The sequence below is a fragment of the Poecilia reticulata genome, chromosome 23 (genome assembly GCF_904066995.2).
Source record: "Poecilia reticulata chromosome 23, P_reticulata-male-v2, whole genome shotgun sequence".
NCBI lineage: Eukaryota > Metazoa > Chordata > Actinopteri > Cyprinodontiformes > Poeciliidae > Poecilia > Poecilia reticulata.
This window is the reverse complement of record NC_088852.1, coordinates 8,883,782-8,909,221: the sequence shown is the minus strand read 5'-3', so window position 1 is coordinate 8,909,221 and position 25,440 is coordinate 8,883,782. Positions and strand designations below refer to the sequence as shown.

At 38.8% G+C, this 25,440-nt stretch overlaps 1 protein-coding gene and 1 long non-coding RNA gene across 33 annotated transcripts in view; one reads left to right on the top strand and one right to left on the bottom strand.

Annotated features, from left to right (window-relative positions):
• Window positions 1–25,440, bottom strand: part of LOC103459269 (uncharacterized) — a 175,269-nt gene that overhangs the window by 104,499 nt on the left and 45,330 nt on the right. The window lies entirely within an intron of this gene.
• Window positions 1–25,440, top strand: part of cacna1c (calcium channel, voltage-dependent, L type, alpha 1C subunit) — a 177,471-nt gene that overhangs the window by 108,050 nt on the left and 43,981 nt on the right. For 13 of the 24 annotated variants that reach the window (XM_081604131.1, XM_081604121.1, XM_081604117.1 and 10 more), the window contains exons 5-18: window positions 342–481; window positions 716–868; window positions 2,598–2,797; window positions 4,801–4,904; window positions 9,397–9,484; window positions 10,058–10,142; window positions 14,158–14,226; window positions 17,634–17,724; window positions 20,385–20,411; window positions 22,774–22,934; window positions 23,055–23,128; window positions 24,658–24,809; window positions 24,913–25,114; window positions 25,246–25,366. In XM_081604131.1, coding sequence (XP_081460257.1) covers window positions 342–481; window positions 716–868; window positions 2,598–2,797; window positions 4,801–4,904; window positions 9,397–9,484; window positions 10,058–10,142; window positions 14,158–14,226; window positions 17,634–17,724; window positions 20,385–20,411; window positions 22,774–22,934; window positions 23,055–23,128; window positions 24,658–24,809; window positions 24,913–25,114; window positions 25,246–25,366 — 1,667 coding nt within the window. Of the gene's footprint in view, window positions 1–341; window positions 482–715; window positions 869–2,597; window positions 2,798–4,800; window positions 4,905–6,784; window positions 6,889–9,396; window positions 9,485–10,057; window positions 10,143–14,157; window positions 14,227–17,633; window positions 17,725–20,384; window positions 20,412–22,773; window positions 22,935–23,054; window positions 23,129–24,657; window positions 24,810–24,912; window positions 25,115–25,245; window positions 25,367–25,440 lie in introns of all 24 variants that reach the window. The other 11 variants (XM_081604127.1, XM_081604128.1, XM_008400697.3 and 8 more) reach the window with 4 other exon arrangements.

The following is a 25,440-nucleotide window of genomic DNA, read 5'->3' as shown; positions in this document are numbered from 1 at the left end:
GGCGTCAAAGGATAAAAAGTTTAATTCCACACCCTGGAGTGTGGCATGGTGGGTAAGACACCATGGCACGCTGCCGTCCGATCTGCTCATCAGCGTTTGAGTAAGAAATACAGAAAATACAGCAGCGTATCGGGAGGGTAAAGACGTCTACGAAGATATGAGTGTGTACCAATTACCAATTTTCTTTTTTAAACGCTAACACAAATTAGTGTTAAATAAAACGGTAAACAACGCCATAACTATAAGAAACGAGGATCTTCAACTATTTCTTTCGCCATCATCTTCGGATGTCTTGTAGTTGCATTTAATGTATTTACTGAAGTTCCTGCTCTGTCCCACAGATTATTCAGTGCGATTTTGGAGCAGGCCACAAAGGGAGATGGGGCCACTCCGATTGGAGGGAAGGCGGCAGGCTTCGATGTCAAGGCTCTGCGGGCATTCAGAGTACTAAGACCGCTCAGACTGGTCTCTGGAGTACCCAGTAAGTACTGAACGCTGTGGTCAGGGGATCAGATGTGAAGTTTTATATCTTTGATCAACTGTGAATAAAGCAACAAGTTCCAAATCCTATTAAAATGTTCTGGATCACTGACGGCAGTTTTGCAGGTCAGCAAAATTGACATGCAAGAAGAAGATTGATCCATTTTTGTCACAATGGCAGGACGGTCACATAAAGCTTCGAAACGCCACTGCTAGCATTAAGTTTGTGCCGCAGGTTTACAAGTCGTGTTGAACTCCATAATCAAAGCCATGGTTCCTCTGCTCCACATCGCCCTCCTGGTCCTCTTCGTCATCATCATCTACGCCATCATCGGCCTGGAGCTCTTCATGGGCAAGATGCACAAGACCTGCAGATACAGCCATTCAGGTAGGCGCATGCACAAAGGAAACCACCAAGCAGGCTGATAAACAATCCTCAGCCCTGCTCTTACAGTGCTATTAAAAGGCTGACTGTGCATTAACTCCAATCTGTAGCAAAAAGTCATCCATCAGAAATACGTGGCAGAGAGAAAAAGAGTGCATACCTTAAACAGTTCAATTAATAATTCACAACATCATTTATTTTATGAATGATTTGAACAATTATCGAAACAGGAGCCGTCATAAATGATTGAAGCTACTTTTAGCACAGGTTGTTGGATGGAAATGGACTCGAGTGTTGTTATCGGCCCCTGGAGAGGCATTAGCTTTGCATGGGTTAAGTGGTGATACACTATTCTCCTATACATCACCCTGGAGGGCTTATTTTGCATAATTAGTTCAACACTATTTTTCACATAGTCTGGATTTATTTTATAGCTGTTCACCTGAGACTAAGATATATATTTTTATATGATTGTAAAATACAAAGCTTAGATAAAGAATTACCTCCTTACAGATTTCTTCTGTTTTTGCTTTTTGGTCACTTTTAACTCTTTTTTTTCCATTCTACAGAGCTTTAGTAAATAGAAAATATAGATTTCAAATGATGATTTCAGTTATTAAAGGTAAGTTGTCCAAACTAACCTGGGCTTGTATCAAAATCTAAATGTTTTCGTTGTTAAATCATAAGATAACTGTAGTTACACACTTCATTCTGGTTCAGTTTCACTAGACACAGCAAAGTCTACTTCCAGAAGTGCAAAAAAATTAATTAAATGTTACCACTGATGACTTTAAGTAGGTGGAGCATTCTCAAACAGTAACATGATGACCCGATATACATAAATTCTGCCATTTTTACGACTTTGGAAGTCCTGTGAACCCCAGGGAGGGTCATTATCCACAAATGGGACAAATCTGGAACTATGGGCCCAACAAATTACTAGGGACTTTTTCAAAAGGACAAAAAAACAAAAAACATCTAATCCACTATGGACTTCAGCTGCACCAGCTAAGGCCATTGTTTATTAATTTATAATAAGAACGGGAATGGGAAAAAAAAAAAAATCATTGGAGACTTCCAAGACAAAACCCATCGCTGACCCCAAAGAACACAGACGTCCAACTGAGATAGAAACAAAACATGTTAATGGTCCTGTGTGGACTGATGAGACAGAAGTGGAACTTTTTGAAAAATGTGCCTCCTGTTGCATCTGGAATAAAACTAACAGAATTTCAGCATTTAATTCCTATATGGCCACTTTACAAAGATTCATCGTCAGGTATCCCAAAAACCTGATAGCAGTAGTTGCTGAAATGACAGCACTTAATAGGTTTAAGTGATAATTGCACTGGATCTGGATGATTTGGATAGCTTTTTTCCTCAGTATTTTGTATGAACTCATGCTTTTATGTCTGATATTAAAACATTATGCTGATGTAATTAAATGTAAAGTCGTTTTTCACCGATATACAGTGACTGACTTAGATAAGTAGTAATGTCGAGTACAAATCCACTCAATTGTGCTAGCAAAATGATGCTATGATTTTTGGTTCATGCTTTTATCAAAAGACGAAAAAAAAAAAAACAAGAGGGTATATTATCAAACATTTTGATGAATTTGATACAATATTTGAACAGTTAATTTATAAAAATCTAAACTTGTTTTGCTCTCCGGAGGAAAGCTATTTATGCATTTTTATGTTGACGATCAAAACATGACGTTTTGTCGCAGATACAAACGCAGAGGAAAAACCAGCACCATGTGCACCTGACGGCGCTTACGGTCGGCACTGCATGCAGAACGGAACCAAGTGCCAAGTGGGTTGGGAAGGCCCGAATGATGGAATCACCAACTTTGACAACTTTGCCTTTGCCATGCTGACAGTGTTCCAGTGCATAACCATGGAAGGCTGGACGGACGTGTTGTACTGGGTGAGCCGTTTGCCACAACTGTGATTTATGTTGAAGAACTAGATTGAAACTGACCAACCAAGAGCATTTTTAGAAAAGATACTCATGCAACAGGATGCATATCTGTAGCAGAAAGGCAGAGACTTACTCAAAAGATTTATTACAGAATAAGGTATAACACACACACACACACAAACACACACCAAGCTAGATTATATCTCAGTCATGTGCAGACAAAGCAGTGTGTACAGTACAGAAAGTACAGCATGAAGGAGGATGCCTTGTCCTCATTCAGTCTGCAACAGACTACTAAATCAAATATTTTTGAGGATAATTCCTGGGTTTATACTACATCGGAATTGATCATTTGGCAATAGATGACGGCAGAGGAGGACAAGGTTGAATTTGTACAAAAGTACATGGTACCAATCCGGGCAATTTGACAGTACAAGCCTGTGGCGGCTGGTTTGAGTAAATGTAGCACTGACCTGAAGATAAATCTCTAAACAATTTGTGTCCAGGATGTGTGGGGTCTGCAGAGGACTTTGTTGGCCTTTTCTTGACCGAAGACCTTTACAAGTCCTGGGTAGAGGGAAAATCAGCTCTGATGATACTCTCTGAAGGACTTATCATTGGTTGCAGTTTGGGTCTTTCCCGTCCTGTAACATCAGCACACCAATCTTCATTTATATAAAAGCTGAAGAGGAGCAGAGTCCCCACTAAAAAAAGCTTTAAGAGTGAATCTGCCCGTTTACTTCTTCGCATCTCCAGTAAAACCCATAGAGACCAGCTACGCCGCCAACAAAGATATTAGTGATGTTTGGGTCGATGAAAAATGGACCAAAGTGTTTTGAGGGGACTGTCTATTGTTTAGCAGAAATGACCACAGAATGGTGGCAGAGAATAACCATAAAAAAATACACAAAGTACAAGAAAGGCTGCCATCTGTGTTATAAAAAGAAAAAGCTTGATTTTTGAAAGTTATTTTTTCAAACTGTATTTATTTTCTGTAAACTTAAACATCGATTTTAATGTTAGTACCACACAAAATGTGTGTATGCTGTGTGTGTGAGTTGCATTGGCGTGAGCACATGTATGCACATGGAGCAGATAGCCTACAAGCTCTACACCCCTTCTGTTGCTTTCCTGACAGCTGCAGCTTGCAAGTACATTAAGACACCGGACGTTTGAGAATACACAAGGCCAACTGCACCTCTGATGTACATTTGTAGTGTATTTACATTGTCATGCACTATCTGGATGACTAAGTATAAGAAAGAAGAGGCGGCAACCATTGCAGTCAAAGAAAACGACAGAAACTTGTTTCCTCATCCACCTATCTTAAATAAAAGTCTATAATCGATAGAACTTGAAATTCTACATAAAGGCTCCCATTTTTATCAGTTAAAAGAGGTCAATATTTTAACAATTTTTTGTTTTTTTTTGTCAATACGTTTACATCCAAGGCCCTTCAGGAGTTAGATGCCGCCCGTATTCCTTTGACAGCAGCTCTGTCTCGGATCAGTCCCAAATTATACATCGCAGTGCATTTCCCATAAATTCATGTACTGAAACAAATCATCTGTCGCAGATGGGTTTGCCTTTCAAGGTCCAGTTGGCTAAAAGTAACGAAGCAGCTGTTAAAACACATACCTTTAAATGTTAAGCGGCTGCAGCAGATGTAAGGGGTTCTGTGTTTAGTCACATATATGATTAGCTATGCCTTCAAACACAAGTTCATTTCTAGCTCTTTTTTTAACATGCATGTTTTTTTTTCCTCTTTCTACGTTTCCTCTTTTTTTTTTTTTTTTTTACTTTAACACACATTCTTTGCTGGACTTCTTGCTGCCTCAACTATTATTTTCTTTTAGATCAGTCCCAAACACCGTCATATACATTTCCCTCTCGTTCTAATCCATCACTTTCTTTCTGGCCTTTTTAATCTTAACCCCCTTGTTCCCTCTGTTAATCCTCTCTTTTTTCCCCTCGTTCCCCCGTTCCCCTCTGCCTCTCTCCTCCTTCAGATGCAGGATGCTATGGGCTATGAGCTGCCATGGGTCTATTTTGTCTCTCTTGTCATCTTTGGCTCATTTTTCGTTCTCAACCTCGTTCTGGGTGTGTTGAGCGGGTAAGAGCTTATACTGTTGTCATGTGTATACGTATGTGTATTGTGTGAGCTGAGCTTCAGATGTGGAAACCGACTATGTATCAAGACTCTGTTAAATGTCAACATTTCATTCGGTAAATTCGGTAAAATGCGTAACAGAAGTCTAAACGCTGAAAATTATACAAATGACTTCTTTTCTAAAACGTTCAGCTTTCCTGCTATCTGCTGAGGTTTGTTCTGGGTCAGTTCACCCATTTGCAAATTGGAAGAGATGTTTTGAATATGTGGGAGAGAGACCTTTTCTCAACCCCCAAACAACTCTGCAAAAGTAGTTTGAGGTGAAGGAACAAAGTCACCAAAGTCGAGCTCTGATGAAAAGATGATATGCCTCCATAGAAAACTACTCTGTCCTGCATAGTTTCTCACAACTTTTTATTTTTCGTTTCTCCAGGTTTCCTTTTAGCATACATTTTTATTTTTCCTCTTATCAAAAGAAAAATAAATAAATAAATAAAAATAAAAAAAATCACAATTTGAGCTTTCAACAACAATCTCTTCGGACTAGTTTAACCATAAATAAAAAGGTAGATCACCAGTCCAATAAATAATTGCTTAGCCTTTAGTCACAAGCAGAATAACACATGTACCATGCAGAAATAAAAGAGATGGGTCCCAATCTATCATGTTCATGTCAGATTGTTGCACTGGGGCCACTTCCTGTCACAACCTGTTCGTGACGTACACATGGACACACAAACGCCCCCACAGGTTAGCTTTATCCTTTCAGTTTGACTAAACACCAGCTTTGTTGTTCTTCGTTGATAAGTGACCTCCGTTGTTTTGCTTTCTTACACCCCCCAAAAAAGTGAAATCAATCTCACCGTGTTGTGCACATCTGATAGTACGAAGGGTTACAAAGTTTCTGCATGTTTGCATTTTTTCGTCTCTAAGTGCAGCTCCACCTTGGTGCTTTTTTACTCTTCTTTGCCAAGTCGCACCGTTTTAGACCATCTCGTGGTCTGTGAGGACACACGGGGGTATAAATAATTCACCCCTCAGGTCGCTCATTGAGGTGGAACGCTAAAAAGTCTTGCACTGCAGGGAAAACACAGAGGGAGGGGGGTAAATTCTTCTGGGGCCAGACTGGAGTATGGAGGAAATGTGACATTAAAGATAGAAATCATGGGAATTAATTATGAAACACTAAACGGGAACAGAATTTAGTCGTTTATTTTAAGATTTTTCAAATCTCCCACAAGTAATAATCCTAACAATTATAATAAAATTACAACAGCAGGTTACGTAAAGATTTCATTTAAATATGAAACTTTTAATCTAATCAACTATGCAATTGAAACTAATTTGATTAAAGATATTCTTTATTGTTTTTTTTTTTAAATTCCTGAATTGAATTATTTCGCAACCTTGGAGTCTTGGAGAATGAACGTTTTTGTCATGAGGGCTATAAATACATCCAATCCTTGGGAGTCTTGCTGCACAGTCTGTTCATGTGTCTAACTAAATAAAGATGTTTTTCCTCAACAGGGAATAAACCTGAGAAAAATTGTGTTTATACGACGCTTTCAGACAGACAGTGGATCTTATATATTGCAAACTCAAACAAAGGTTGCGCTTCATCGCAAGCTTTTAACTAAGGAAACACAAACACTTATTTTTAAACATCCATGTTGGTTATTTACGTTCTCACTCTGACTCCCACAAAATCGAAACCACTCCATCTGTTATAATTTTTATTTTTTAACTCCTTCCCTTGCTCCCTTCTTCTTCTTCCCTTTTTATTCCCATGAATGTCTGTCCTTCTTAATCCTGTCATCTTTCTTTTATTTATTTTTGTCCTTCTTGTCCCTGGACCATTTCCTCTTCCATGCTCCATCTCCTAGGTGAATGACGCAGTAGATTACAGGTGGCCCTGGGTCTATTTTGTGACCTTAATCATCATCGGCTCCTTCTTTGTGCTAAACTTGGTTTTGGGGGTGTTGAGCGGGTAAGGGCGGACAAGAGATGATTTAAAACCAACTTCTCCCTCCGTCGCTGCTGTGTTTCTGGGGAAGACGAGGAGTTTAGTTTCTGGACTAGTGGCTCTCTTATTACTTGTGCTGACATTTGCAATAAACACAATATGAATGTGGGGGAATGCATGTGAGCCTTTCAAATGTAAGCAGTTTTTTTTTTTTGTCCCATTATACGCACAAACCTCTTTATATTTTGTTCACATTTTATGTGATAGACAAAAAAAAGAATCACATAATTTCACCCCCTTTACTCTATTGTCAAACACATGAAATCAACTTCAACTACTTGTTTTAAAAGTTACTTACTCAGTAAGTCAATATAGTAATCAAACACACTACCTTGTGTTGAATACCTCATCAGAGCTCCATAAAATAAGAAGTTTGTGCTTGTAAAAGTGAAAAACTCTGAAAGGACACAAGGGGTGAGGATTTTACAAGCCAAGTGTAGATTTGTCATCACGGCTCTTAACAACTGTGGCTCAGGACCTTTCCCAAGAGAACAATGTAAACTGCTGATAGACTTTAGCTGACTGTAGTAGAATCACTTGTGATTCTGCCTCAAGACCACAGAGACCTTTTGGGTTTTGTCTCTCTGTTACTACGACGCTGCCGTTTCTGGGAAATAGAACTACTATCATGAAAAGGTCTGCGCTCAGCACTGCTGCTGCTGGCACAGAAAACGCTCCTCCTCGTATAGAATAAAGAAAACGACCCAGTGGTTAAAAAAAATAATAAAATAAAAAAATCTACATATTTGTAGATTGCTGGTAGGACTTTGTGAAACATGTAATTACTTGAGCCGCTCTGCCTAACTTTGGCACGACTAGAGTAAGCGCTTCAACAAATCTAAATCCTGTAAATGTGTGCTTTATTACTTTCAGAACCATCTATCTTTTATTTATTATGACATCCGACTTGACGCTCCTATGGAGAAAGTATTAGACGTCTGTCTGGTCCAAACAGCTCGGGGTTGGTTTGGGCGTCCTGACTTTGTCTAAACCTCTGAGTAATGATGCTGTCAGCACACTACACAGCCTGACCTTTTACCAACTGGTTTCTCATTGGCGTCTCAGGTTGGCATTATAACTAATTGCTAAGCAGGAACAAGAGCAGCTACAGTGCAATTTGGAGACAGAAACATTGAGTGGAACTCGGGGCATAATGCGACATGAAACAGCAGAACGAGCTGATGTGAATTCACAAAAGAGGAAGAGAGACAGAAAAAGTAACCTAAAGGCGATGCAGGGAGAATGGAAGACGTACCACTTGGATATGTATTCCAAGAGGTCACTGACCTGAATCGTACCACAAAACAGATTATAAATGCTGCTAATTTTTTTTTTCCTAGTAGTTCTCAAATCATCCATTAATGAAAAAAATATCTAATTCTATGGTGGAGATCTGGAGAATTCAAGTTTTCCCACATCCTGTGTTGCAAAATAGACAAATAAATGAAAGACGTGTGTAAACTTTAAGCTTAATTTTAAGAAGATATTTGAAATTTGTTTATTTTATAGTTATATATATACATACATACTATATATATAAAATACTGGTTGTTTGTGTGTGTTTGACAGTGGTTTACTGTTGATTAGTCATTAGTTCCTGTCACAGTTTACATCCAGTTTGCTTGGCTTATCGATCCGCCTCCTGCTAAGTGCATCAATCAAAACTGTTTGTACAGGACAGAAAATAAACACAAATCATTGACGGACTTGCTGTTACATTGGATTTTCTTTACATGATTAAACCCAGCCAAAGCAAATTTTTGTAGCTGCAATTTCAAGAGAACAGTAAAGACTTGCATATATATTGTTTGCTTTTTTGTGATGATTTTCAGTTAGCTACTTATTTGAAAAATATATTTTACATTAAAGCAAGCTTTCTTTCTCTAATATAAAAGTTATTTGATTATCTGATAAATTGGATGCGACATAAAAGCAAAAAAAACATAAATCTGTAAGCACTGTATCATGGAAAGCAAACCGCCTTGAACTGTTTGGACCTGAACTAAATTCTTTGATTTGATGGAAACCTAATAGTGATCAAAGAAATAATTCAAATCAAAGCTTGTAAAAGTAGATCTAAAGGCTAAGGAGGTACAGATGAATCACAGCAGAGGTGGAACACTGAAGTTGTTGGGATTTTTTTTTTTTAATATCCAAAGCCAAGTTCCTCTTCGCTTTAAGGTTTCGCTTCAAAGCTGACTCTATTGGGGGCCTAAAAACTCAGGTTTTCCATTTTCGTTTGCACACTAACAGCTTTTCTCCTTCACTCATTGCCTTTCCCTCAGCAGGTTGTCCCACACCCTCCCCTATGCTGCAAGCTGCATCATACTAGTTAACACAGTACTCTCACGTTTGCCAAAAACTTTCAGCCTGGATTTTCAGATTCTTCTTCTTGTCTTTCGTTTCTTTGTTCCTCTCTCTTCCCTCCTGAACCTATAACCCCGTCCCGTTACCCTGCCTCCCCCCTCCCAGAGAGTTTTCCAAGGAAAGAGAGAAGGCCAAGGCACGTGGTGACTTCCAGAAACTACGAGAAAAACAGCAACTGGAGGAGGACCTTAAGGTGGGCTGCTGTGTTTGAGCACTAAGTGTTTATCTAAGTCACTTATGAGCTAAAGTGCGGAAATGTATTGTACTTATTGATTTAAACACTCCAGTGTCCTTTCCCTCTCTCAAAAAATAAAAACATTATTTAGAATGAATACTTGCAAGGTCTCTTTAATTGAAAAGATTGCCACATTCAAAGGAAGAGAAATTCAAACTGTTTTTAAATCTTGTAAAAGTATCTGTGTCCATCGAACGTCTTCAGTGTCTTTCATGATCAACATAAAGCACAACTTTGCTGGGAAGGAGGGAAAATAAAAAAACGACAAAAAAAAGAAAAAACTGAAATTTCTGGCATGCAAATGCACATCCAGTCAATCCCTCCATGCCACAAACAAAAAATGAAAAGCAATATTTATTTGCACTTTATCATAAATTGCATTGGAAAATGGGAATGAGTTCAACGAGACTAAATACTTCTGCAAAGCACCGTTTAACTATTCAGTGCTTTCTCTTTACGCACATTGCCCGATCCACTGTTACGCCCGCTGACTTGTTCTCCCCGTCTCTGCATTCGTTTGTCCGATTGCAGGGCTATTTAGACTGGATCACTCAGGCCGAAGACATCGACCCAGAGAACGAAGAGGAGGGCTTGGACGATGACAAACCCAGAAACCGTGAGTGCTACAGTACCATAATTCATTTCCACCAACGGACGGGGCCAACATTTGCTTGGTGTAATTTTGTGCATGTGCGTTTAAGTGCAGTACAAAGTTGGGAGAAAAGTTGTGTGCAAGTATGGATTTATAAAGGTTCTTGCCAGAGCTAGTCCCATCGGAGAGGTATTTTTGGCAAAGTTTAGAAAAATCAACTGACTGAGTGTTGAGTGTGTGACAAACATAAACACCGTTTGCTTGAAAGTCCTTCTGTGGTTTTAAACCTGTTTAGATATCACTGGGATGCGTCATGCTGCAGCTAACAACCAGTGGTTGCATGCTCTCTCTCTCTCTCAAACACAGTCCTGCACCTACTCATTCAAGTGTACGTTCTAACAGGGTACACCTCGAAAAAGATGAGCACTTGTGTTTTGATAGAAACGTACCACCCGGTTTCAATCGTCCACACGATTGGAGAGAGAGGCAGCCACACATGTTTCTCTAGGACTTATCCTTGCTTCAAGAGGCAGAGAAATGGAGCCTCCTAACCTGGAAGTCTGACATGAAAAGCTTAAATTCAGCTAGTGAGAGTGACAGCGAGAAAAGGAGAAAGGGTCTTTTTTTTTTTTTTTTTTTTTTAAGAGGCTTGAATCACAGCTTGCATGCACTTGAAATGAATGAAAACTAATTACACAAGAGACAGCATGGATTGTCTGCACACATCTCCTTTGCCGAGCTGGTGATTCAGTCTTCAAAAGGAAAAAGGAAAAAACAAACAAAAAAAACCACCGATGACATTATGGGTGGAACAGAGAATTGATTAATCTAATGATATTTGCTCTCTAAGAATCCCAGTGAATTAACATGGTCTAAGACGGAATGACCCAGTTTGCAAGGAAATAAAGCTTCATGTGTTACCATTTTGTCGGTCCGCGCCCATCAGTCAGGCAAAACCGAATCACTTCAGGTTGAGGCATTTGTCACAGTATGCTGCCAATTTAGTAGATGTCGCATAAAAATCACCACGTCTGTTTTTTTAAAAAGACAAATTTCTAATACTGTCGATGTCAATATTGACACAGTGCAACACTGTGAGTTGTTAATTTAATCGGACAAGCCGTCACATGTCGATGAGATGACGAAATGATAGGATTTTATCGTCTAAAACTTCTACTTCAAAAGGATCAATCATATTTCTGTTTGTGAAGGAGAAAAATCAAGTCACTTAATATTTCAATTGCTTTGCCTCCATCACTACGATCGATGGATGGATGGATGGATGGATGGATGGATGGATGGATGGATGGATGGATGGATGGATGGATGGATGGATGGATGGATGGATGGATGGATGGATGGATGGATGGATGGACGCTCCTCCTGGTTGATGAATTGGGCCGTTTCTGTTGCCCTGGGAGTTTGTCACAGGAACACTTTTCCAAAAGATGATAGGAGACTATGACAAAAATTGACAGACAAAATGACAAGAAAAAAAAAACTGTATATGTGCACATGTCTATAAGACATATCATACTATCATAGTTCACTATTTATTAACAGTGCGTTGTAAAAGTCCTTTTCCAAAAAGTCTTTGATGGTGGGTATGACATAAGGTGATGTGGAGATTATGTTTTTTAGCCAAATAGTGTTTTGCATGTAGGCAAAGCACTATACAGAATACATACATATGACAAAAATATTCGATTGCACTGATGTTGATGTGGTTGTAACATTGAAAAGGTCTTAATGCAAAGCACTGATCCATCCCATCTGTGCACAAAGATCAACAAATGTGTAGCTTGTGCACATTGCAGAGGGCTTTTCTAGCATGAATGTGCGTTTGTGTTCATTACAGATACACTTGCACGAGTCAGTTGCCATTGTCAGCATGTTTGTTATAGTATTAGTGAGGAAGCATTCAAAGGGTTTCAGGTGTAATCAGATGTGCAGCGTGTGGATGAATGTGGTTTAAAAAAATAATTCAAAGTGTCCTCACCTGACAGTAACTGTGCTGGTCGAAGACGAACAGCAGTCTGTTCTCAAGTAGAACTGCAAACAGTTCAATTGCCAAAAACCATATCCTGATGAGTGCATTTGTCAGGAACAGAAATTCCTCTCTTGTTCTCTTTGCTGAAGGCTTTGTGTTGATCCACCATTTTCTCTAAAACATCCCAGGGGCTTATAATTGGATTCAGCTAATTGGAAATAACCGGGGTACTCAGTTTTGTGCTAATGATCTCCAGTTTTTCTTTCTATTTTTTTTTTTGTAATCACTGCAGTACTGATTATCACAGGTCTTATCATTTTTCTGTCTCAAGCTTCGGCTTACTTCTGCAGCCGTCTTTTGAAGATACTTAGCGACTCTAAAAGGGGGGGAAATGCAGAACTAATTAGAACTAATGCAATTACTGTATCTTATTGTGTCATCTCAGCAGTTTAGCATGTGACCTAAGTCATCTCAGAAGCACGTTGCGTATTGCTGGGCCTTTCTATGCGACTTGCATGCTCTCCGCCTTTGCCATCTTGTTGCATGAAGACCGGGAAGCTTGTTTGTTTCACTCACTGCTGAATATTTTTGTTAATCGTTAACCTAAGCAGAAAACGATGAGTGCGGTTTAATATCAAACAGTAAGAAAATAGGGTTATGTTTCTTTTTAGAGTGTATGTAAACATTTGGCTTCAACTGTATAATAGATGCCTCTACAGTCTTCACACTAAGATGTTTAAATTTGGCTTGTTTACGATTTTTATTTTTCTTGCTTCTTAAACATAGTGCTTTGGTTTGAACATCATAAAATTAGCGTTGAGTCTTTCAGTTGCTTTTTGTAGATGAGTTAAGGCATTTACCATGATACTGATCACTTAGAACCCTAACCTTCATTCTCACCTCAATCACAAGTACTAGTTAAATTTATCAGCCAGCTACTGGTTGGTATTGGCAACACATTGTTCATTTATTATTCACTGGATGCATTTGGATTCTACTCCTAAAACTTGTTGGATAAATTTTTTTATTGAAGCTGGTGTCATGTTAAATGTAACACCGGCTCTACTTTGAGCAAATATCTGCAATAAATAATTATTTTCCATTGACTTTGAAAGAGAAGGTGTCCAATATTTTCGAAGAGCAGTGAAGGATGTACTGGGGTCGTCTTCGATGGGACTTGTCAGAAATTTAAGATGACAGCAAGTGAAAAATTACTCTTTGAAAGCATGAAAAATGCTTCATTTAAAAGCTCTGTGTGTGTGTATGTGGATGTAGTAGTACATGTGATTAAAATGACAGAGAAGAATCCGAGTTTCATTTATCCTCATCGCCTACAATTAAATGAGCTACAGCGATTCTGCAGCTGTTTAAAATATCAATGTTATGTATTTTATTGCATCACCTTGCATGTTCCGTTTCTTGTTTAGTTCCTTAGTGTTTGCAAGATTTTACATCTTTCTGTACAAGAGATTTTAAATTATTATGTGTTATGTTATGATTTAGAAGACGATGAACCCAGCGTGCGAGTGTTACACAAAGAATACAATAGAGAAAATGATTAAAAAGAAAAATGCAATATTTCTCAGAAGCATTCAAAAAAAAAACAACCTTGTGTAGCTCTCAGTAAAAGTTTAAAGTCAGTTTCTTGAATTTCATCTATAGAAATCCAGATAAAATTACTTTCTGACCTTTATTGTGTTTCTCTCTGCGCAAAACTGCAGAAGTTTGGGTAAATAAAACAAAGATCAAAAAATTTAATTGTTCAACAAAGGTGGAACAGACGGTGCTGCAGTCATATTAATTATTTTCAACGTAAAACTATGGTTTAAATGAAGAAATGAGGTAATTGTTTAAATGTTTTTTTGCAACTTGGTTTCTGACATGCACACATGTAACGTGTGCATGTCTCTCATGCTGTCTGGAGGTGAAATGTAAAGCTCTCTCTACATTATATGCAAGTGTGTTTGTGTGTGTGTGTGGGGACGGGGGGTGTGCGTGTGTGTGTGTGTGTGTATATTTGTCCTGTTGAGCCGTGCTATCTGTCCCCAGGTAAAGGTCGACATTTTCTCTCTCTGCGTGGAGCCGTGAAGAAAAACGCGGCTTTCCTTCGTAAGGCGTGTGCGTTTGTCTGCATGGACCGACATTAGTTAGAGATCTTACAGATCCTAGAACTGCAAGCGGACTGCAACCCCGAGCACTTTTTCTACGCCTAAAATCTTCCTTTGTTTTTATTTCTACCTTCCTTACTTCTGTAAAGACTCGCCTGCCACTTAAGCAAGAATATCTTTTGCCCCATTTAGAGCTTCAACCCCTTACTGTGCAGTAAAAACCTCTCGACACTGTAAATTTGTTTGTTCTCAATGTCTTGCTTGTGCCTTTTGCACGCCTACATCCAAATGATTGCTGCTCATTTAACAATTATTTCAAACTTAAGCATTACGATATTACAACGCTCTCGTTTTATGAAATTTTGCCCAAAATTGTGACTCCTGTTGCTTTTCTATATTGGCTTTTGCGATGCTTTGGTGCACATAAAATTTCACTTTTTCTTATAAAAAAAAAAAAAAAAAAGTTAATTGCAATGTAAATAGAGACAAAGAGAAGAAACAACTTTACAGTTTTGACATTAAAATTTTGATCTGAAAGGAAACAATTTGCTTGATTGTCTGAAAACATAAGAGGTGAATGTTATCATACGAGGCCAATGCAAAGCATAAATTAGTATATGCAAAACCATCTTTGCTGAAGTGATGACATAATCCTCTTCTTGTCATTTCAGATTCCTTTCTTTAAAAGCCCCTGCATTATTCCAGGCTCTCAAACTAAAATATGAAATTTTATGCAGAAAATTTTTTTTTCTCCAACTTCTACTCTACATTTTACACGCAGTGCCTTGCAAAATAATCTATAATACTTTAGGTTTTCCATATATTGTCACTTTACAGTCAGACACGTCAATGCATTTCATTGGGATTTTTACTCATAGACCAACAAAAAGTGGTGTATATTTTTGAAGTGGAAGAAAAGTGAAGCATGAAATTTTTACAAATCTGAAATGTTTGCCATGCTTATGCAATCAAGAAAGCAATACACACTGGGAAAACTCTGGACAGTAACTCAGCTGTTGTGGTTTCTATCAGCAAAAGCGATATTGGACATTTGTGAAATTTCTCTCTTGGCCATGATCTCTAAGATTCTTCAGATATCCAATTCACACAAATGCATTTAAAAAAAGCTGTTTTTTCGTCTCCAAAAACTAAACTAAGTCATAAATAATCCGCGTTAGCTGGGCGGGGCTCAAGAATGATTTGATTGCATTCTACTCCAATCAAATCTTTTCATAATTACCCCACTTAAAATAGCAAAATAATTAGCTTAGGTCCCCGTTTAGTGAGAAATATTTATTTTGTCTTACTTACTTACTTTGCTTAGATAAGAAAGACAAGACTTCACTGACTGAATGTCAGTCTGTGAAGTTAGGATATAATTGAGATATAATTTTCCAGAGTCTCCAAAAACAAATAAGTCTGTGTACTTACATGATAACTTGAAAGGTTTTGCATTCTTAACAGGCTAAAGCAGAATCTAATCCCATTTACGCACTCAAAAAAACAACAACATGTGAGCCCTGTTTCCATCATGTCCTTTTCTGTCTCTTCAATCATTTTTTACCCTGCTGTCCTCTGTCTTCATTTTCCTCGTTTCTTGTCTCTTTGTACCAGGTCTTTGGGGTTTACTCTAACAATAGGTATTAAACTAGTTCATAGCTCCATTGAGGGGAAGGCACAGAGTTGCTTTTGAATAGTATTTGAAAGGCTTTGTAGCCTCAGGAGAAACTTGCTGCTCACAAGTGCGTTTAACCAAGTAGAGTAGCTACAGGAGGGACATGTCGAAGTGTGGAAACTTACATCATGTTAACGGCGAAGGCTTTAACGCTCACAGAGACCAGGCTTAACAAAAGTGAACCTCTTTACCACCAATTTGTGTGTCGACGCACATTTACGTTTCGATATGATTGAAACGACGGGTTTATAAAATGGTTTGTAGATTAGTGGGTTTCCCAACAAATTAGCAGTTGAAGCCTTCACCGCCGTTGAAACTTGCGCATCAAAATTCTCGCTTTGAAATCTACTGAAGTCATCTGTAGCATATTAAATCCACGCAAGAAACAGAAATGCTCAAATAAACTTAAAAACAAAATTACAGAAACGCACTTGCCAGTGACGAGTGCAGGCAAACTCCGTGTGCAGTGTCTGAGTCTGATACCTACAGGTGTAGCAATAATTTTTGAAGCGACAATAAAGGAATGCGGCTCATTTTCCCCCAAGCAAGCCTGAACTGACAGAAGCAATAAAAAGCGATGGATCATTTCAAATCAGTCTCTCAACCAGCCGTCTCCACATTCTCCCTCTTCTTTCTCGCTCAATCTCCTGTCATCTAAACCGTCTTTTAGTGCTTACATTATTGTCTCCCCGTCCCACTTCACTGTTATCGGTCGCCCATTCATTTTGTACTTTTTGTTTTTTTAATGGATTTTTCTATTATTACCCATGAATATGTTTCATTTTTCAATGTCTTTCCCCATCGTCTCAATATTAACTCATCCCTCTATCCTTGCATGTCATCATTCGCACGCTGTTTTATTTAAGACAGAAAAAAAATATGCTGTTTGAACTATGCTCTCTTATTAACAACAGACATATTTTAATTTAGACTCAAAGGTGAGGATGAACAGAGCACATCTGATGCCATAGGGAAGCTCTTTCCTTAGACTACAAAGAAACTGCAAAGTTTCTCTCTTATGTTTAAGACATGAACGCAGGGCAGTCCTGAAAAAAATCATATAAGAGCTTAATAAAACTTGTATCTAGGGCCATTGTTTACCGATCAGACCAGTTGGACAACTCTAATAGTACAAAGTCCAGACTTAAATTTGTTTGGGAGTCTGTCATAAGACTTGAAAATGTATGCTCTCCAAGGCTCTCAGTCCAAACTGACTGAGCTTCCACTATTTAGCAATAAACTAAAAAAATTTCCATCTCCAGATATGCAAAACCGGTTTATTTAAAAACTCGCAGCTGTAATTGTTGCAAAAGGTGGTTCTGCAAAGTTCTGACCCAAAAGGGAATGCGTCCGTGACTTGTGAAGGCGCCAAATTTTATGTAGGAGAATCCGAGTAATGGGGAATAAATTAATGCATTCCACACTTTATTATTATCTTAAAAACTATGTGTCCTTTTTCTTCCTCTTCACCGTTATTCACTATTATTTGGTCTATTGTGGAAATTCTCTAAGAAATACAGAAAAGTTGGTGGTTCAAAAAGGCAAAAAAAAATAAAAAATCGTTTTGGAAGCTACTGCAAACATGCATTTGAAACGTACATTTTATTTCCAGGTAAACGTTAAACCCCCTGCACACTTATGCTGCCGTAGACCTTATTTTTTTTGTTTGTTTGTTTGTGACTCATCCTCATATTTTTCTTTTTTTTCTTTTTTTCCCTTTTGTCTTTACCCATTTCTCTCAGTGAGCATGCCAGCCAGTGAAAACGAATCAGTCAACACAGATAACGCTCCCGGGGGAGATGTGGAGGGAGAGACCTGCTGCACCAGACTGGCGTGAGTACCTCACCCTCTTACACACACACACACACCTCTTCTTCAGCTCTCTCAATCCCCGGCCATCATTCCCATGGAGGGCTTCCTCGCCTTGCCAGGATTTTTGTTTTTTCCCCACCAGCTCTGCTGTGTCAGACATGGTACAAGTGGCTTGGCTTGCCTCTGTCCTTCATTGATCCAACTGAGCCAGCCTTAGCCTTATAACTCATTGTGTCATGCAGGCATTCATGCACCAAAGGCTCTTGGGGTAAAAGGACCAGAAGGTCGTCAATACACTCCACACAGATAAAACTTTAATTAGGGTGAAGGTGATTTATCTGAAGAGACAAATAACCGCACATTCTGTTCCAACAGGGGCTGTTGTTTTCTTTTTCAAAGTCTATGAACATGACCTTTGACTTTATTGACATTTCTAGAATAACACTGCCAAAATTTAAAGACTAAAACATATCTTTACCCGAGTATGACTATGGGACATAATTTCTCTCTCTGTGTTTCTGATCTGCCTCTGCCCCGCCTGAGTTTGGCCGTTGAAACGCTTTCTTCCTCCCCTGTGGGAGTTCACAAACGGCTGACTCACTCACTCCTTGCTATCCCCCGGATGCTTTTCTTGTGATTTTACATTATTCAGAACAAATGAGATGCCTTCTTTCTTTGACGCAGGGCCTCACAGGAGCCGTGACCTCCAGCGAAGCCTCTACTTTAGCATGCAAAAGGCAAATCCAAAACTGCTCGTTAATGGAACGGGTTGCTGGCGATTCCAGAGTAAAACTATACAACACACAAAACAAATTTGCTGACCAAAGATAGAGAGCATGTTTGGATGGTCATTCATCTGTACGTTCACCGTTTGTCTGTCGTTATGTGCTTGTTGTGTTGTTTGCGTTTATTCGTATACTGTCAAAATGAATTAACCTGAACATAAGAACTAAAATATGAAGAGCATATGAAAATATAATATTTCAGCTCATCTGTAGAAGTAAAAGTTTATTTAGAAAACACACCCATTCACCTGTCTGTCCAACCATTTCTCTATTCATCCAGCTCTTTGTCCTTCATCAGTTGTCCTATCGATCAAGTCATTCAGCCGTCCCTCTGCTTCTCCAAGCATCCATCCAGAAATCATTTATTCCATTTATCCACCTGCCTATCGACCAATACATTTATTTATCTATCCATCTGTCAGTCTGTCTTTCAATCCATTTGTTCTGATGTTCACCTTTATCATGAATTCTTCTTTCCTGTTCCACATTTAAAACCTCACCTCTGTAGATATATTGGCTACAAATTTAAAAGTGATTTTTTTATTTTTTTGCAATGGCCAAAAAAATGGGAAAAAAAGGCGGGTCATTTTCAAACTCAATAGTCGTCGTATTAAGTCATCAGCTTGGTTTTATTAGTTCGATCGCAGGAATGTTATGACAGGTTTATGAATTTTCAGCTTGTGCAGATAGTTGTGTTTTTTTAATGACTGCTTCAGGAGACCTAACCACTCAGAGCCACATGAAGGAAATCATAACGGACTGCAACAACTTCTTCTGATTTACATTAATCACAAAAGTATGCGCCATCCTAATTTTTTTATTTATTTCTTTTCTATTTTTTTTATTTGCAACACTTGGAAAAGAATATAGACCTTCCGTTGACCGAAACTTTACATAACGGCGTTTTCATCCTGGATATAGAGCGTTTTCTTGAAGGCTTTTTCCCCCCACTTTTGTTTTTTTTTTTTTAAAATGGGACTTTCAGTGTTTGTCAGTTCTTCTTCACATTGCCAGCAGACAGACCCTTGGGGTACGAGCTACTTCAGCACCTGCTGATCTCTTCACCGAGACGGACACATGAAGGGAAGTATGCACTGTCAGGTCCCATATCCAGCCAGTCAGTCATTCTGTTCGTTCTTTCAGGCCGTCAATAAGACGCTTCATTGTTTCCGTCAGCTGTTCAGTCAGCCAGTGAGTCAGCTGCTCCATCAGTTCATCTGATTTTTGTCAACCAAACCAGAGCGGAAATACAAACATCTTACAAAAAAGAAACAAAAAAATAGATTTCAGATTGATTCGGCAGTTATCGATTTAATTTTGTGAACTATGATACTTGCAATGGACATTGTTTTTTTTTTCCCCTTCTCCTCTCTTCTCTTCTGTCAAAATGTCCTCCATGATATCTTGTCCTCAGTTCTCCTTGTTGTACCTTTTTCCTGTTACAGTGGTGAACAATCAACAGACTTTCCTTGCATTAATGAATTGTGGGTTTTTTTACACCAGGATTGACTGGAGGAAAATCAAACTACTGTTTTCTTTTGACTGGATGCCACTGTGTTTGTGTACTGTATATATATGTATATGTTCAAGAGAGTGATTTGTTCACAATAAAATTCATTTTGTTAGGCTCTAATATGGCTACTTGAAACTGGCGAATTGGACCATTTGGCAAATATTTTCTTTGATCATCTGCAGCATCTTTTGTTGTTTTGCCTAAAATTCTTAGCTGTGAAACATGCAAAACGAATGCAGGTTATCAAGAAACATATACATGCTGCAAATCTTTTTACAAAAGCTATATTCCCCTTTAGTTTTCAAATCACCTCCGTCTCGTGTTTTTTGTCCGTCTGTGTGCTACGTGTTTTTGTATAATCCATTTTGTTTTCTGTGTTCCAGAATTAGGATCTCCAAATCCAAGTTCAGGTTAGTACATGTTTACCGTAGTCCTCTAATGAAGTCGTACTTATTTATTGGCTGTGAATGTGTGTTAGTGTCTTTGGGCTTGCGTGCTACTTTAGAGAGGAACAAAACGAAAGGAAAGCAGGAAAATCTAAAACTAACATGGATCAAACTAACAGAAACTCCCTCAGTGCTCACTAATTATAACATGAGTAATAAATTAAAGGTATTTCATTTAGCAAAAAGAAATAATGTTAACAATCGTAACTAAAGTAAAATAGTATCAGTTTAGTCTGATTTAATTTTAGACTGAGAACAAAGAGTACATCGTTTTACAAGATATATAAGCTAAGTCCCTTTTTTCAATTCAGAGCTTCAAATACCTCAATGTAGCATCATTCAAAGGTGAGACTTTTCCATCATTTTAATTTCTTACGTTGCGTTAGATACATCGACATATCCAACACAGAGATTTTAAATTGATGCTCTCCATTAGTGAAGAAAATAGTCGTAACTGGTGGCATTAAATATTTTAGCTCCATTACACCGAGTCAGGTTGTGTTTATGCTGGTGTTGTGTCGTGAGTTGCGTCTTGTGTGGGCCATAACTGAAAGCAATCAGAAAGAGATGAAATCCTGAAAAGTCGTGTTTATACATTTAGTTGATCACGAATACTTCTATATTCTTACTTCTATGAAAAACAGCAACCAATCACAGATCTGATACCTTTATGATACATCGTGTGGTACTGCATCCTTCCCAGTGACACAAAGATGGTTCGTCGTGGTTATTTACGCCGTTAAAAATGCTGTTTTCTCATGAAGCCTAAATGTCAAACTAAATGTTATGAATACTTAATCATTTGCACAGTTCTAATGTTTATAGCGAGCATGATATAAGTGCTTCTCACAGTATCATAGCCTTGACCAAAACTGACCATGATTTTCCAGTGTTTAGACAAATTTAAAACAAGGATGCAAAACACAAAAGAAACATTTCCATCCATCCTGTCTTGTATCAACAGTCACAGGCTGCTTTAATGGTTTGGGAGATATTTTCTTGGGTCACTTAGCACAACTGAGAATTGTGCAAATGCCACAGCCTTTATGACCGCAGAATTAGTTGAGATGGATGCTTCCAGCAAGATAACGCACAAATCTGAAATAAACTGAAACTGGTTTCTTGAGCGCTACACTGAGTTGGAAGCTATTGGAGCTTCCCAGTGACCTCCATGGTAAGGTTCAATCCAATAGAAGGCCTCAGGGATGAAATTGCAATATGCTATTAAGACAATAAGGACCAAATGGATATTTTCCAACACCATTATGAATCCAGACAGGACCTATAGTACAAAGAATTAGAGCATTTTCTAACAGAGAATTGGGTCCAAACTGCCACAAGGAAGATGTGCCTAATAACTTGTGTGTGTAGACCAAAGCAGGATTCAGTGTTTTCCTTTTGAGGGGATTTTTGATGTTTAAGCGTCTATACAAGTTGATGTCATTCCAGAGATTATTTATAAGGAGATGAACATTAAATCATTGCAGTTTAGAGATAAAGTTTCATTTATACTTTACTACTGCCACTATGAGAACAAGTAAATCCCCCTCATATTGCCTTCACGTGTTTTCATGTCACTTACTCAGAACGGGACAATTATGAAATTACTGTGGAAAATTGTTCCTACATGGGAGGAGAGGTAAAATGACCCTTGTGCGACCCATTGTGCGGGGAGTAGAGTAGATTGTTTGCGAGGCGTGAAGCCGGCAATTATCAGAAACAATGACGGAAATTTTCTACGGTGGATAGCAAAAGAAAGTGAAGAGGAATTAGTCCACATGACAAGCCAGGAACAATCAACTGCATCATTTCGGCTCTTTTCTTTTGTCAAAAGTACAGTTCTCATTTGTAGATAAAATACATTTCATTTTAATGTCTGTCTGCAAGTGTCTTTTCCCTCTTTTCTTTAAAATGGTCTCTCCTTCTCTGCTACAAAAGCTCTTCAAAGTTTGCTGCTAGTATGAAACACTTTTGATGACTAACACTGTCCCACATCTCTGCTTTAAGACAACAGATAGCCACAGGATATGGAGCTGATGTCAACTCGATACTGTGCGCTGACCAATTAACTTTTTCTTCTTCTTCCTCTTCTTCTTCCCCCACTGACTGCCTTTCTCTCTTTATTCACTGCGGATTGTTCCTTATTTCCTCATTGGCACCGTATTTCCCTCCATCTGGTTCCATGTTTTTTTTTTCATTTTCTCTGTTTCTATTTCTCTCTCATTTTTTTTTTCTTCACTCGCCCTCTGACCTATACCATCCAACATGTTTCCTCTGTTTCTACCCTCTCCAAAACTTTCCTCACCTCTCAATCTGCCTTTCTCAGTCGCTACTCTCGCAGGTGGAACAGGTTGTGCAGGCGAAAGTGTCGAGCAGCAGTCAAGTCCCAGGTTTTCTACTGGCTGGTCATCTTCCTGGTTTTTCTCAACACCCTGACCATCGCCTCTGAACATCACAAGCAGCCGCAGTGGCTAACAGACGTGCAAGGTACGTCGCATGCAATGTATACATCACACGTAAAAAACACAAATCATAGGAATGGAAATATTTAGCGCAAAATTATTCTTTCAGCTTCTTTTCATCTTCTAATGTTGTTCCCGTTTGCAGATATAGCAAATAAAGTATTACTAGCGCTCTTCACTGGTGAGATGCTCCTAAAGATGTACAGTCTTGGTCTACAGGTAAGTGGTGGCAATGCTTTAAAACCACTGACTTCAATGTCAATTTTATCTAAATGTTATGGAATTAGAGCATCACAATGGGGTGCATAATTGTGCACAATGCCATTTGCCATTTTTATGCTATTAGGTGTGAAGTGAAAGGAAAGTGATGAAGGGTTAGTCAGTCAAGTCACATGCTTGTTTGTTTTCATCGTGCATCTCTCTAGCAAAGAGACTGGATGATGAAAAGTTTCAACTGCTTCCTTACTTTCTAGTTTCCTGAGAGTAAAGGGCTCAGCATACAGGAAGTGACAAAAGGCCAGTGAAAAGCGTCAGTTTTCTGCCACTCAGGGTGATTTCCAACACACGGGACACGACAGCAACAAAAGTTGAACAAGACCAAACTTTCGTTTTGTCTTGTCGCTAGACTGCAAGTGCACGTCTACTGGTACGACCTCAAAATTTTACGTGCATGAATTTCACCAGAAGCCAGGTGATTGTCGCTCACCACACAAATTCCTTATGTAACGAACGCAGAGGGAGCGACATCGTCTCCCGTGTTTCGAGTCCGTAAGGAGGAGTAAACTCTTGCATCAGTTATCAGCCAGGCTCATGGTTAGCTTAGCATGAAAGCCTCGAGAAGAGGAGAAAGCAAAGGAAATGCTGGTTTAAAAAGCCAAACGTGACAGTTGCACTATGGGAGCAATCTGTGGTAAACCACTTAACCTTTGGTAAAACAGTACCAACTAAACACAACAATACAACAAACATATATGTAAATGCAATGCATGTTTTATAGCTTGAAAAAAAAATTTCAGTCATCAGCTGGCTTTGTCTTACCGACAGTCCACAATTACTGTAGTGTTTAATCAACAAACATAATGCAAAAAGGCCAGCACAAAATAGCTTGCTTAATCACGACATTGATCTCATTGAGAAGCCAGCATTAAAAGAAAAATGCTGCAAATATTTGACGCCCAGTACGCAGAAGTCTGTTTTGTTTTTTTTGTTTTTTTCAACAAAGTTCCGACAGTATATCCTGTTTTCAATGTTTGAGCCTAACAATTAATATATTTTGAAGGGCAAGTTTGTTTACAGAGACTTCGTAATCCATTTTATTTGTTTTTGGTTTGTGTGTTTATTTTGGATATTTAAAATGTCAGTGCTAAATGTTCTTTAGAAATTAGTTTATTGCTCTTTGAGAGTGCGTCTTTGCATTGTCAAGCCAGTTATTCTATTAGTAAACCAGTGGTCTCAACATCACAATATCATCATTTATTTATCACAATAATTTTTGGGACAATTAATTGCCAAGCAAAATTTGTTATTGTGACGTGCCTCAGTATTTAAATCCACTGCACAGCTCATAGTCAATTTTACTCAATAATAATAACTTTACCCTGAGGAACTGCAAGCTGCAGATCTCTGGTCTACCACGTGTAATCCTAATAAAGTACATTGATGTTTGTTGTTGTAATGTGACAAAAAGTTCAAATGATTTTGCTTATGACCCGATTCTAACCGTCTTCCCTTCTCCTTGCGCCCCGCAGGCGTACTTCGTGTCGCTCTTCAACAGGTTCGACAGCTTCGTCGTGTGCGGAGGAATACTAGAGACCATTCTAGTTGAAACAAAGATCATGTCTCCTCTTGGCATCTCAGTGTTGCGTTGCGTGCGCCTGTTGAGAATATTTAAAATAACAAGGTCATTACGACTTTCACGGCACTGACTACAGAAGTTCAGCCCAACATTTTCCAGACAAACGCCGACGTATGCGTCATCTGGGTCTTTGCTTTCTTTTCCGTAGATACTGGAACTCTCTCTCCAACCTCGTGGCCTCGCTTCTCAACTCAGTTCGTTCCATTGCCTCCCTGCTGCTCCTGCTCTTCCTCTTCATTATCATCTTCTCGCTCCTGGGCATGCAGCTCTTCGGGGGGAAATTCAACTTTGACGACACCAGACGGAGCACCTTTGACAACTTTCCCCAGTCTCTGCTCACTGTGTTCCAGGTAACAATAGGCCTATTACTTTTTTTTTCAGGGTCATATCTGTGTCCATTTTGCCTCATCTTTGTATGCTCGTGCTCTAGTTGGTTTATGCGCTTTTCATGTAAAACCGATCTCCATTATTTGTTCCACAGATTCTAACAGGAGAAGACTGGAACTCCGTTATGTATGATGGCATCATGGCGTATGGAGGCCCGTCTTTTCCCGGCATGCTGGTCTGCATCTACTTCATCATCCTCTTCATCTGCGGAAACTGTATCCTTTTCCGCCTGCAGACTATGAGAGCCATGCTATCGTGTGTGCACACAGTGGACAGCTTCTCCATTTTA